The following is a 13,652-nucleotide window of genomic DNA, read 5'->3' on the forward strand; positions in this document are numbered from 1 at the left end:
TTTTTCGCTCAATTACTTTTGACCACTTTTAGCCTCCAGTAGAGAAACTGTCATAAAGATCCAGACATAGCCGCTACGTAAAGTTCAGGGTGCAAAGTAAAAGGAGGATACAGAGTTTCTAACACTGATGCCGATGGATAAGAAAATATACCGAAATATACAAATACACTAATAGAATTACCACATTAATATTGTCAGATTGTGTGTACACGAAATACGCTTGTGCTGAAGTTTAATAAAAGATCACGCAAATGAAGCTAGCCATTTCCTTTCGAGTTCTGTCTACACACACCAGCCCCCTTGAATATCAGTTATCTTGCTGAGCACGTGTTCCATTCAGTGACGTTCGGTGACGATCGCCGCGCCGAGGCTTTATCATGTTATGGGCTCAGAGTGTGAGCTGTCACGTAGTTCTGAGCCAAAGTCCACAACACGCAAAGAAATTCTCGAGCTGTTTCGCTTGAAATGGGCAGCAAAATCAAAGTCTCCTTGCTGTGCCTTGACAGGGCTTGTATAGGGAGCTAGATGGTAAAACACGACGAACATATTGTGAACAGATGAAAGTGGGCTTTCTTTATACTAAGGTGAGCTTATATCCCGGTTCGTTCTTATTCTTAACTACCATTTCATTGATCCTCGGAAAACATTTTGGCATGCACACTGAAATGCGCTTTGTAGTCGCCATAAAATGAATCGCGATGGAAATTTTTGAACACATTTTGGCGGTAAAAATATTCCGCACTTTGGCGCCATAATAGCGCCGTTCCATCGTAGGAGTGAATAGATAGAGTTGATCTGAGGATCGTACTTGTTTTACACTAATGACACTAAGTTGTATCTCGCTGAAATCTCACATTAACAGTCATTGACTGAGAAAACCAGGCAATTTTACAAAAACCGAAAGATGGGGGTCGGCCAATTTGCTTCATACTAACACCATAAATAGGTTAGGTGGACTTATGAATAAATATACTAAACTTGGCTCCTCAATCGTGTATAGGAGAATGAGGTCCACTATTATCACCCCCATCAGGGCCTAGATTACCAGTAATGACCCAAATTGAAAACCACTAAACTACAAAAAACGAACGGATCGAAACAGAAGACACTGACCAGAAATGACGAAAACAGTAAGCTACACCGTTCACGTTTGAACACCACTACATCGAATGAGCAAGATGCCCATTCGAGTTCCCGTAAACACACACTAACTGCAGAAACATGATACCACAGATAGTGCTCTACCTTCCCATCATCAGCAATATCTGGGCCAGAAACAGCAAGAAGAGCACCCAAGTTCAGTAGGCGAACGTCCAACAACACAGAAGCAACCAATGTAACCACCCTCGAGTCCATGAGTCCAGAAAATGCAGACTGAATCCCCGAAAAACTCAACCCGCGACAGTGGAAAACGTGGAAAACACGAAAAACAGAGCGACGCCAGATTGACAACTCCCAGGGGCCTGGAATCCAGCTTTTCTCCAGGAGGGTAGGGTGGGTGACATTTGTAAATACCTTCAACAAGCGTTTCACGCAATACAAACAAAAATGTTACGTTACTTCCACGATATGCTGTATACAACAGTCATACCCAAAACCCCGCCGACAACAGAACACAAAGCACCGTATTCCGCCCAAGCAGATTACTCCCACAAAAAACGCCACTTTGAGCGATCGTTTCGAGACTGCAGCAAGTAAATGACCATGCAGAAGTAAGGGCAACGACAAATGCTACGTACCGGCGCAAATATAAAACTGACTGACTGAAGCTAAATATCTACGTCAAACGTGCCATCAGACCTAATCAAGCAAATGAATCCCAAAAGGTTGGGACAGTCGAATAATTAAAAAAGTTTAAATTGTCCACCCAGCTCATCTGTATAGTAAATCGCATAAAAAAAAGTAGCAAAGTCCCCCCCCCCCCCAAAAAAAAAAAAATCATCACTTTAATTTGCTTTGACTGCTTGATCTTTATGTACAGTTGTTGATTTAACACATGCGCTCGAAGAAGGTGGTCTTCGACCGTCCATTACTGATCTGTCGTTGAGAAAGTCATTCCTTGGAACAACTGCAGGTGTTTACGAGATGCGATTGTCTCACATAGGAGTCCTTTCGGGCAATGGACCCATCAATCCATCCATAGAGGTCACAAAGTTCTACTGTGCATCTAAACTTTGACTTTAACATGCCACGTTTACTAGACCACAGATATCCTGACCTTATATTCGATTGGATGTCGCAGTCGACCCGTACACTGCTGTCTGCAATTCTGCAGATGTTCTCTGCCTCCCAGGCTTCAAGATCATTCTCATCGATTTTTCAGCTTCTTCAATGAGCGCGGTGGGTGCTTTACCTGACGCTGCGCTGCTGCCAGTCTTGAGAAATAACTGTTATTTGTTTGGCAGTTCGCCATTCTTCTGGAGCAAAGCGAAGTTTGCCATCACCGTCCCTGCGATTCTCATTTCTTTGCCACCTTTGTTGGATCTTCTTGTTCCCTATATCAAATAAAACAACGTTACAAGTACACGCATACAGTTTGATAAAAAAGAAGGTCACGATAGTAGAAGTCGTCGGCCTCAGTGAGGTGAGAGGACAAAACGTCAAAAAAGCAATTGATCTTCTCACTTGAAAATAAACTTTTAAATAGTGTTGAAAAGATAGGAAAAGCAGGATAATTAGGGGGTTAGGAATAAGGGATAATTCACCAAATATTTAGGCATAATAATTAGATAAGGTAACAAAAAGCGGTAATGAAAATCAAAATAATATGGATTACAGCCTCGGTATTTCATGGTTAATAAAAAATTAAACTGCCCCTTGACAAGAAATGTGCGAGGCGATTTGAACTACTCTATAAGTCATGGAACTTTCTTCCTTAAGCCCGGAATGAAGTAATCGCTTCAGCTACTCAAGATCGCGAAACGGATCACTCATTACTGTTAATTGCTAACTAGACATACCTAGGTGTGAACTTATTACCTGTTTCGACCCCCTATTGAACTTTTCCACTAGAAACGTCTTAACGCCTTCGGTTGCTCTCTGACCCTTTCGTTGGGCTTTCAAAGCCCAACCCTGGAGTGGTTCTTTTCTTGTTGTTACGTGGCTCGTAGGTGACTGCCTCCTGGCGACGTGGACGACTGTATTCCTGTGACCTTTTCTGCAAGTCGTAAACAGTCTCCCTCTCAGTTACCCTATATGCCGCCCAGTATCCATGTGTGATAAAGATCCGCCTGTGTCTGAAATGTGGCCACGCAACCTTCCTCTTCGCACACAAAAATGTCTTGGAAACTGTTAGAAGGCTGCTTTTTACCATAAGTCCTGGTTTGACAATGGCGTTAGAGACGTAAGTGGATGACAACACAGAGATCTGTCGGACTTGAAGGGATAGACCCAATTCACGTATAGAAACATCTGACCTTCCCCCACAGCATAAGCTTTCCAAGCCCTTATCCCGGAGACAAGAAACTCAAAACTGAACAGAGCGCTAATTCCTTTCCATTCCATCGTTTTAGCCGCCTTTGCTAATCCACTTCAGCAACTGCGTTCCTACACCCACGTACACCACCGTACGATTCCAAAGCCTCTTCTGTCAGCTGCTGTGACAACATCGTGCTTTTCGTTTACCCATCTTTGTATGTGACCTTTCATTGGCGCGATCTTTCTATCACATACGTCCTTCCCTGACTGTGGATCTGAGAAGTCATACCTTCGAATGTGATGCCTGTCCTCTCTCCAATGGACTTCAGCGAAAGAAGCAGCGAGGCGTTATGGTACATCCAGCATTGAATTTAGATAAGCCGTCTCTACATCAGGGTGCTCTTGTTTGATGAAACAAGAAGGTGCTCAGAATGGATGCCACGGAAAACCAATCCTGTGTGCAGCTGTCAAATATGTGCACAACTGTTTCCACGTTTTCGTCTCAGATTTGAGTATAACACAAGCAACATGCCAGCTCTTGCCTCGTTTTCCGTAAAAGTCACTCATTTGCTCTCTATATCGCTGGGGCAGATATTTCATTGCCCAGTCCATCGTTACGAGAACGCTTTATCGTTGAGTGCACCAAGAGCGTCTTCCTTGGCTTGCTCTTGGTTAACAGTGCGAAGCATATGGGCTTTCCAACTACCGATTGCATGCACGGCATGAGCCATACAAACTTGACTTGACTTGCTGTAGGTCGGTAAGAGTCAGGTTGGAAATGATGTTGTGATGTCAGATAAAACTTCATCTAGTTGACAGATGAGATACAAGATGATCAGAGTGTGATCACATTGATGGGCGAAGACGTCGTTTTGAGGATCGCTAAGACTGTACCTAGTGAGTGGTCTGCACATCTTCATCGGGTCCGACGTGGCTCTTAAAGTCCGTTTTGAGGTAGCGCTTGTGCCCCTTCCGTTAAGAAATAATTAATCCCTGTAGCGACTTCTGCGTTGACGCAGCACACACTTCGATGATCCTATATAGTGTTCTTTCGCTGGCTGGCTCAAACACTGTTTCTTACAATAAGCAATGTATTGCTTGATTATTCTTGAGGGCACCATGTTCTTATCACATTTGGAATGGTGATTCTCGCCAGAGTCAAGCTTCAGCACTAGTTCCGTACGCTACGTCCTGTAAAAAGTTTGGTCTTGCAATAAAGTTGACGAAGTGGTTTTTGGCTGGATCAAGGCGTGTCCTTTTAATAGGTACTGGTACCACTGGTTGACCTGGTCCTTTTTCAGTAGCATGGCTGCGGGTTGATCTATTTGCCAATTACTTAGACCAGGAATCATCTCTCTGAGCTCCTTCTTGAAAAATGCTTAGCAAACATCGACAGAATTGATCGAGTTTGACGACTTTCCGCTTCATTATACACCCCCAGATTGACATTCGATTGTTACTTCTTTCTGTCGTCATATTTGCCGTTTTCGTCCCGGTTGAAGAATACTTCAGTGATCAAATACTTTCTCTTCTTGATCTGGTGCAATGGTTGTCAAAACAGCACTAGAACTTGAGGACTTTCCGCAAATAGTAGGCTTTTGTGTACTTGATATACTTTCCCAATTCGAATTGAGTGTCGATGCTATCGGACTAACCCTTCCATCTGATATATTTCCTACTGCTTCATTTAAGACTGCGCGTCTTTCATGCTGACGCTGTTCTTCATCGATCCAAAAACTGACATCTTCATCGTCTCCTTCATTGTCGGCAACAGTACTGTCCAATGTGTATTCAAACTCAGAGGGGTTAGGAAATGACAAGTTAATGTTCTCTTCAAAGTCCAAATATGAGTCGAACACACTATATACCTTACCGGAGTCCGTCTTTCTTCACTGTACTGCCTTCATTTCTAGCGTTCTCTTCTTTACCCTGGATAGACACGAATAAAAAAATGTAATATTCAATAGAAAGTATAAACAGTGTGCGCGGCGCGCGTTACTAGAAAAGTTTTATACGGGGAGGCACCACGCCTCAAATCCAACCCCTTACCCTAGCGGGGAGCAAGGGTGGCGCAGTGGTGAGAGCACTCGCCTCCCACCAATGTGGCCCGGGTTCGATTCCGGCCCGGTACCATATGTGGGTTGAGTTTGTTGTTGGTTCTCGTCCTTGCTCCGAGGGTTTTTCTCCGGGTTCTCCGGTTTTCCTCCCTCCACAAAAACCAACACTTCCAAATCCAACGACTGGAATCAGTGGGATCAAGAAGAGCCACCTAGTGGAAGATCCCACTGTAAATTCCCAAAAGAAGAAAAGGCACCTCTCGTAAACTTATTGAAAAAATGTACCCGTTATATACCTACATGAATGACATATAATTAAAACAGGGAGTTTTCGTGTCATTTTCATATAGCGATAGTAAATACAGCCAGTTGCGTCTGTTCGAAATATTTTATAAAAGGCAAATTTTAATGCCTAAACGTCAGATTTCCCTACCCTTTCAGACTTTTCAGGCGGAGTCTCGCCGTATAGGTCTTAACAGGAAGTACCCCCATTCCCCCGGGGACTGAACGCTCGATTTTATTCTTTTCCTTATTTATTTTTAAAGTCTAAATCAGTTGATATGAAACTTCTATACTAAACTACAAAACTAGAAAACGTTTTATACGGGGAGGCACCGCGCCCTGAAATCCAACCTCTTACCCTTTTATATACCGTTTTGAAAGAAAAGGCACCTCTTTCGTAAACCTTTATTGAAAAATGTACCCGTTCTATATACCTACATGACATGACATATAATAAAAACCGGGAGTTTTCGTGTCATTTTCATACAGCGCTTAGTAAATTAAAATGATACAGCCAGTTGCGTCAGTTCGAAATATTTTATAAAAGGCAAATTTTAATGCCTTAACGTCAGATTTCCCTACCCTTTCAGACCTTCGGGCGGAGCCTCGCCGTATAGGTCTTAACAGGAAGTACCCCCATTCCCCCGGGGACAAGACGCTCGATTTAATTCATTGCCTTATTTACTCTTTAAAGTCTTAATCAGTAGAGATGAAACTACCATTAACCTTTATTGAAAACTCATTCTTCCTTAGAGCACTGCCTCATTTTCATCGTATCCACTTTACCCTGAAAGAAACGAATAGCAATGTAATATTCAGATTTTTTAACTATTTACGCGTGCAGTTCGCCGAATGCACTCTTATCCATAAATACTCTGCTGTTTTTTGCAAGTGAAGAATTATAAAGGATTAGGTATGAAGGGCGTGGCATTTTCGATCGCCGACAACTAAAATATTAGTAGTGTAAGAGTCATGTCGACAGACCTCCCAAACAACTCTAGATGTTACTTACCAAGCTTTAGGAAAAAATGTAAAACATGCGCACATTGACACAGCATTTTTTGCTTCTGTTGGCGAAGAAGAAACCTGGAGGCTTGTGTTACTAAAAGGGGAATAATTACCCACTCCTCTATTCTGACTGAGGGAGGGAAGCAGCAAAACCCACCCTGACCACAAATTAATTCAGTTAAAGGCTAAGTGGATAGCCGAGGAGCTTCGCTTTTATGTTTGGCAAAATCTATTTATATTGCCGAGTGCTATCAAACTTTATATATTATCAGGGGAATAGCGATGTATTTTAATTCAAAATATTCACCTTGGTCTCTTCATCACTTTTTGAATGGCCTTTTCGGCATGTGTTACATAGGGCTGAAACAAGAAAGATGTAAAGGTATTGATAAGGTTTTCTGAAAAACACGACGGCAAGCTAAACGTGTTGGTCAATTGAATGCTTCACTTTCCACACTGAAGCAAAATTTCAAACTGATAAACAGCTAAATATGGAAACACACTAAAAGAATGAAATAATTAGCACGAATATAATAATATTTATTTTTCTCTTGAATCTTCATGAAAAATCCAACATGTGAAAAGCTGTACTAAATAATAATTTTTTGTACTTTGTACTTACCGGAACCGATTGGCACTGAAACATGATACACCTCATAGATTTCCTCTGACACCTGCTTGTTTACCCGACGAGGATTTTTCAATTTTTTCGCTTCGCCTCTATAAGATGGGTACAGCAACTGGATGACAACTTTTGGTAATGTGTTGTCAGTTCGTATCGGTGCTTTGGACACACGGTAATCCTTCCTCTCTCTTTCTTTGACAGGGAATGTAATCCAGCGCGATTGAGAATAACTTCACTCTCTGTGATCTGTGTACCAACACCACGGCTTCCACTGACACCCAATTTAGTTAGATATTCGGTTAAATCCTTGCTACATGCTTCTAAAGGAATTACATGAAGCTCGGTTGGAGCGTATGGTGTTGCACCGCACACACTGTTTTCATTTGAGAATGAGCAACTCATTTTCCATCGTACATTATATTTCAAGCCGGCTATGTAGATAACATCGCAAAACCTGGTGCCTGTATGACGCGTTGATATATGATAAAAATATATATACACGGTATATAAAGGGAAGACTCTGAGTAAATATAAATATATATATTTATTTAACCGTATCAATATAAAATAAGTAGCTTAAAAAATATAATTGGCACTGGAGAATCTGCAGAGCAGACGGATGGAGTGATGTACAGAAAAAAAAAAAAAAACAAAAAGAAATATACTTTATTCAAACTCGTTCGTATTTTATTATCTTATTAAAATATATTTTTTATTGCTGTCATAGTATAAAACTAAATAAACAAGCTACTCCCTTTGTAAATAGCATAAACATTGATTCGGCCCTGCTAGCCCTAACCCCTGTGATACACCTGTTGAAACAATCACCCACCCTACCCTCCTTGGGAAATGAATTCCAGGCCCCTGCGAGTTGTCAAATCCAAAATGGCGTCGCTCTGTTATTTTCGTGTTTTCCACGTTTTCTTCACTGTTTAATGAATAATCGACGGGTTGAGAATATTTCGGAAGGAATTCAGTCAATTGCATTTATTTAACCTCGGAAAAACTCAAAGTGGACTCGAGGAGTGGTTTAAAAACACATTGGTTGCTTCGTGTGTTGTCGAAGACGATATCGCCTACATGAACTACATTGAGGTGCTCTAAAATCTTGCTGTTTCAATGGCCCAAAAAGATTATTGCTGTTTATGATAGAGGAAAGGTAAGAGCACTTATCTGTGGTATCCAATGATTTCTGCAGTTATAGTTGTGTGTTCTACGGGAACTCGAAAATGGGCAAAATCTTGCTCATTCGAAAATGTAAAAAGTAGGTGTTCAAAACGTGAACGGTGTAGACTTACCTGTGCTTATTTCGTACATTTCTGGATTTTTACAAGTAGTTCTATGTCTGTTTATGCCACACAGAAAATAAAAATTCCGTTCGTTTAATTTTGTAGTTTATAGTGGTTTTCAAATTTGGGTCAAATTTACTGGTAAATCTAGGCCCTGATGGGGTGATAAATAGTGGACCTCATATCTCCTAAACAAAAACGATTGAGGAGCCAAGTTTAGTATATTTATTCATAAGTCCACCTAACCTATTGATGGTGTTAGTATGAAGCAAATCGGCCGACCCCCATCTTTGACTGCCTGCCTGGATTTCTCAGTCAGTGACTGTTAACTTCAGAAATCAGGGTTATTGTATTGGAACCGAAGTTAGGTAGTATTTTACTCCATGAAATAAAAGCGATGTAATTTACGATTTGTTCGAAATTTTCACTCGTAGTTATTTTCCTCATATAAATATTAGACGACTTCAGGGATCCACAGTATCGATCGGTCTCGTTGATAACGCTTTATAAGCAATGGTCGGTACACGGCAGCAAAAGCACTTGGGTGTGTGAGAAATAAAATACTGTACCATTAATTTTACATCACCAAATTTTTGAATAAACATTACACACATCTATTGGCGGCTTTTACCGTAACAATACTGAAGTGAAAAAAGAATTTCCAAAGTTCAAATCAATTCCCTGGTTTTTAGTAGTAATGCAAAACATTTTTTGCAACAACCGTGTCGTTCTTTTCTCATACAAATTCGTCGCTCCGTCGTCTTCTCTTTGACTCGTTGTTGTATTACATCAGGGAGAGTTATTCGCTGTGTGTGGGTAATACCTGTCAACTTTGAAACGAAAAGCAAACAAAATGTGCTACTCGTGTCACGGTGTGGCTCGTGTTAATTTTAAAGCCATTGGTTTGCTGTTATGTAAAAAAACAGAAAGCGCGCGATGTAAAAATAGAAATAACGGCGACGTACTCTTGATCGGGGCTCTAATTGAATATCCTCTCTATTTACTTACAGAGGAAAACCTTTAAGTTACAGTGCAGTGAAACAATGTGACTAGTTTCCTAAAGTCAGTTTGGGACAAGAAAGAAGCAACTGAACGTCTGACATGACAAGTCATTGCCTGCTGGAAAGCAGTGGAATGTCAACAGTTGCCATTTGAGAACTGCTATTTCCGGCGGCGGTCTTTGGCGGTCTTTTATAACGAATTCAACTTTTTTTGTTCGCAAACTGAAACTCTCTTTTATCATAGAGTGCTTTGACGAAACAAAGCAAATTGTATTACCAACTCACTGAAGATATTAAAACTATTTGTAATGAATTGTGTTTTTATAGCAACGAAGGTTTACAGAACATTCACATAACATTCGAGTTTTTGGTTCAGTAGCACGGGCCTTACAACAAATTCGATAAAAATTTCACTTTTTATCATCTGATCTTAATGAACGAGAAAACCATTTAAGTCTGAAACGAAATTCGAATGATGTGTGTTTTAGTTAATTCAAGGTATGTGAATGCATGTGTTCCAGTCTTTTCTTAGCAAACAGGAATTTTGGTTTTTGCTCCTAAGAACTTCATTGGCTAAAATGTCTAACATTAGCCGACGAAAACTGAGGTATTATAGCCTGTTAACTTGTTATTCAATAACAAACTTGTTATTGGATATAATGGCTTTGTTAGCAGATAACATTAGGTCAACTTTTAGCCAAAGATAAACCTGACCCTGATTGGCTCTAATACCTGATAACAGGAAATAACAGCTAACACCAATTAGTCCCAATTATAATGAACGAGTCCCAATTAAATTGAATGAGTGTTTTGTAAACATCTTACTTGCTTGTTTTCAACATTAATATTTGATGTGATTTTGGTTTTTATTTTTGCATTGCTTCTTCCAGCGACGTGACTAATGATTGCCGTGACAACGACAACTGTCTGCATCTCCATCGAGTAATAGAAACACAATTTTTATACTGGTAGCTCCGATCCGTGATCTGAGACACCGAACAGCAAAACAAACAGCTCAGTCTAAGCCAGTTTATACGTAATGCAAACAGATAAGCAACCAACCTCGTTCCCAGCGTCTCTCAAGCAACATGGGCACTAAGGGTTGCAGTCAGATTTGTTTGGCTTAGTGATTATACTGCAAAAAAATGTTAATGCAGCCCTTTGCACTGCACTGGTTGCCAAATTAGGGTGGCCATTTGGAAAAATTTGCTGCCAAATTTTGTTTTCACTGGCCATGGCGACCAATTTTTTTGTGTCTACAACTGGAATGTTTAAAAGATGAGTAACACATACCTATCCATCCTACACTGAAGATAGTTCTTTGACTCTGTTCTACACATGTGATTCCCATTGTTATTCTCCCTCAAGCACTTCATATATTTTTTCATGTACTCCTTACATTCACCTGTAAAATTAATTTACAGTTTATAATTACCAAGGCAAATTGACATGTGTATGATAAAATGCAAAATTTGGACTAAAACTAAAACAATGTATGGGTTTACGAGAGTTGGCCACATGGTCTACATAAATTCAAATCAGTGGCGCAGGTTCAATACAGTCCAAATTGGAGTAATCTTTAAAAGATTTAGTTGATAACTTAATTGTTCAGTAAACCCGCCGTTGGATATCGGGTCATCAATTTCTAGAAGCCGACATGCATCCAATGTGGCTACTCCTTTGGGCATCAACCGCCCACTGGATAAAACTCTAGAGGTAAAGATACTCTGCGCCCCTACCACCAGCAGGACGAATGCCCCAGTCAGGACCCCAGCAAGAAGCCTTGCTGCCCCGCCACAGTCTGCTTTGACTTTAACAAGACCTCTGGCTGTCAATGCCATCCCTGCCACTACCCACATGTCTGCCGCCGATGTGGCTCCAACAGCCATACCCTGTTCACCTGCCTAAGACAATCCAGTGGCAGCCACAAGCAAGGCTCATCCAGTGATCGCAGCAAAAAGTAAGGTGGGACTACGTCGACATCACCACCAGTCAACGGTTTCTACCCCCATTAAGGTCGCGGGGGACACCTTAGGCTCATCATTATGCATTTATTTAAAGCGTATGCACGAAGTACAACGACTGACATGGACAACTTTACGAGATATTTATGACTGGACAAAAATATGGGCGCGTGCGCGTGATTTGTAAAAAATCCCTGTTTCTTTGATATTTTAACTAATTTAAAACCCAACTTAGCGATATACGTTCACATAGTTTGTAGGAAGTCTTTGAGCTTATTTTCATCTAAATTTGAATATTTCTGCAACTCAGAGTAATCACAAAAATATTCGGCATAAACAATCGTGTCCTGTTTAAAAACGCATTGTTCTCACCATAAAAGCGTGGAATATAATTACCATAATTACATCTCTCCTTGGCAAAATGATCGTATTTAGGTCGGGACATCTTCGGAAATCTCAAAGTTTGGACTTTTCCGACTATTTTGTGGCAGAGAATACAGCACGGATACAGAACTTCATGACTTGCCACTGCAGATAGGTAAACTATGAATACTGAAGTGTGTCATAACAGAAGCGTAATTTTAAAAGAGCGCTTTTAGAAAGAGGTAGAATTAAGACATTAAATTCAAATTTGCGCACTTAAACCGCCGTAACTTGCTGGCAAACTTTAAATTAAAAAATCCGCTTCTGTTATGACACTCTAGAGGTATTGACTGATTAGTTTTTGACAAGATCACAGTGTACTGTCTCCTACTCGTTCCGCAAACTCTGCCACAAAATCATGTTTTTCCCAATTTGGCACTCACGAGGCTATAACATGGCCGTTAAATGCAATCTACCAAATAAAAGACGACTTTCGCAATCTTTCATCATTTCTTTGTGTCTCTGTAAAATTTGAGCATAATCGCACCCATAACAGCTGAGAAATAAGCATTTTAAAAGATGCAGGTCAAGCAAAATTTTTCTTCATGAATTTATTCATGCTGTAGGTATCCCCCGCGACCTTAATGTCGACAAATTAGCTTAAGAATTACTTAATCATCCCAATCGTAATTTTGTTACTACTTTAGTTAATGCTCTTAAATATGGTACTTGCATTGGTTACACTGGGCCCTAAAAAACTCGGGTGTCATGCAATCTCATTTCTGCATATCAACACCACGGGTTGTCACTGCCAATTTATGTAAAGAAATTTAGCTGGGCCGGGTTGCGGGTCCATTCCCTTTCTTACCACTTCCCGATTTTCAATGTCACCCTACAGGTGTGGTTCCTAAAAAACACTCCACTGAATGACGAATCATTTATCACTTCTCCTGCCTAGAAGTGGACAGCATAAATAACCATATCCCCAAGGTTCCCTACTCCCTCCGGTATGTTCGCATTGATGATGCTATCAGCGTTTTACAACAGCTGGGTCCTGGGTCGTTCATGGCAAAGACTGATCTGAAGTCAGCCTTCCGCCTTATGCCCATTCACCCCAATGATTGGAATCTTTTGGGCATTTACTGGCAATCGCAATACTTTGTTGACCTTTACCTCCCCTTTGGCCTTTGCAGTGCCCCCTACCTTTTCAACCAGATATCCGATGCCTTGAAATGGATACTTAGCATAATAATTATGGGTTGCAGCATGTTATTCACATCCTAGACGATTTTTTCATTGCAGAACGTACTAAACTAGATTGCCTGGGTAGTTTTGCCTCTCTGTTAAACCTTTTCATGTCCGTTAAGGTGCCAACTGTTGCAGGTAAAACTCTGGGCCCCACCCAAGTCATAGAGTTCATGGGGATTGTCCTCGATAGTGTCAGCATGGAGGCTTGTCTCCCTGAGGACAAGCTCGCCAGGATTAAGATGTTATTACCCTGTAGATTCCTTTAAAGGTCGTCGCTCCACTCGTCTCATTGAACTCCAATCCCTTATCAGTACCTTGCAATTCGCATGCAAAGTAGTTGTCCCATGTGGTCCCAAGCCAGTTTCACCATGTGCGCCTCAACAAGGAATATTTCCGGG

General features: G+C 40.9%; 1 protein-coding gene across 1 annotated transcript in view; it reads right to left on the bottom strand.

Moving 5' to 3' along the window:
- LOC144633098 (cytochrome c oxidase assembly protein COX19-like) overlaps nucleotides 1-13,652 on the bottom strand; it is a 35,645-nt gene that overhangs the window by 16,579 nt on the left and 5,414 nt on the right. The window contains exon 2 of the mRNA XM_078491886.1: nucleotides 10,973-11,084. Coding sequence (XP_078348012.1) covers nucleotides 10,973-11,084 — 112 coding nt within the window. The remainder of the gene's footprint in view (nucleotides 1-10,972; nucleotides 11,085-13,652) is intronic.

This window comes from Oculina patagonica, chromosome 12, assembly GCF_052425735.1.
Source record: "Oculina patagonica isolate OP01 chromosome 12, crgOcupat, whole genome shotgun sequence".
In the NCBI taxonomy this organism is placed as follows: domain Eukaryota; kingdom Metazoa; phylum Cnidaria; class Anthozoa; order Scleractinia; family Oculinidae; genus Oculina; species Oculina patagonica.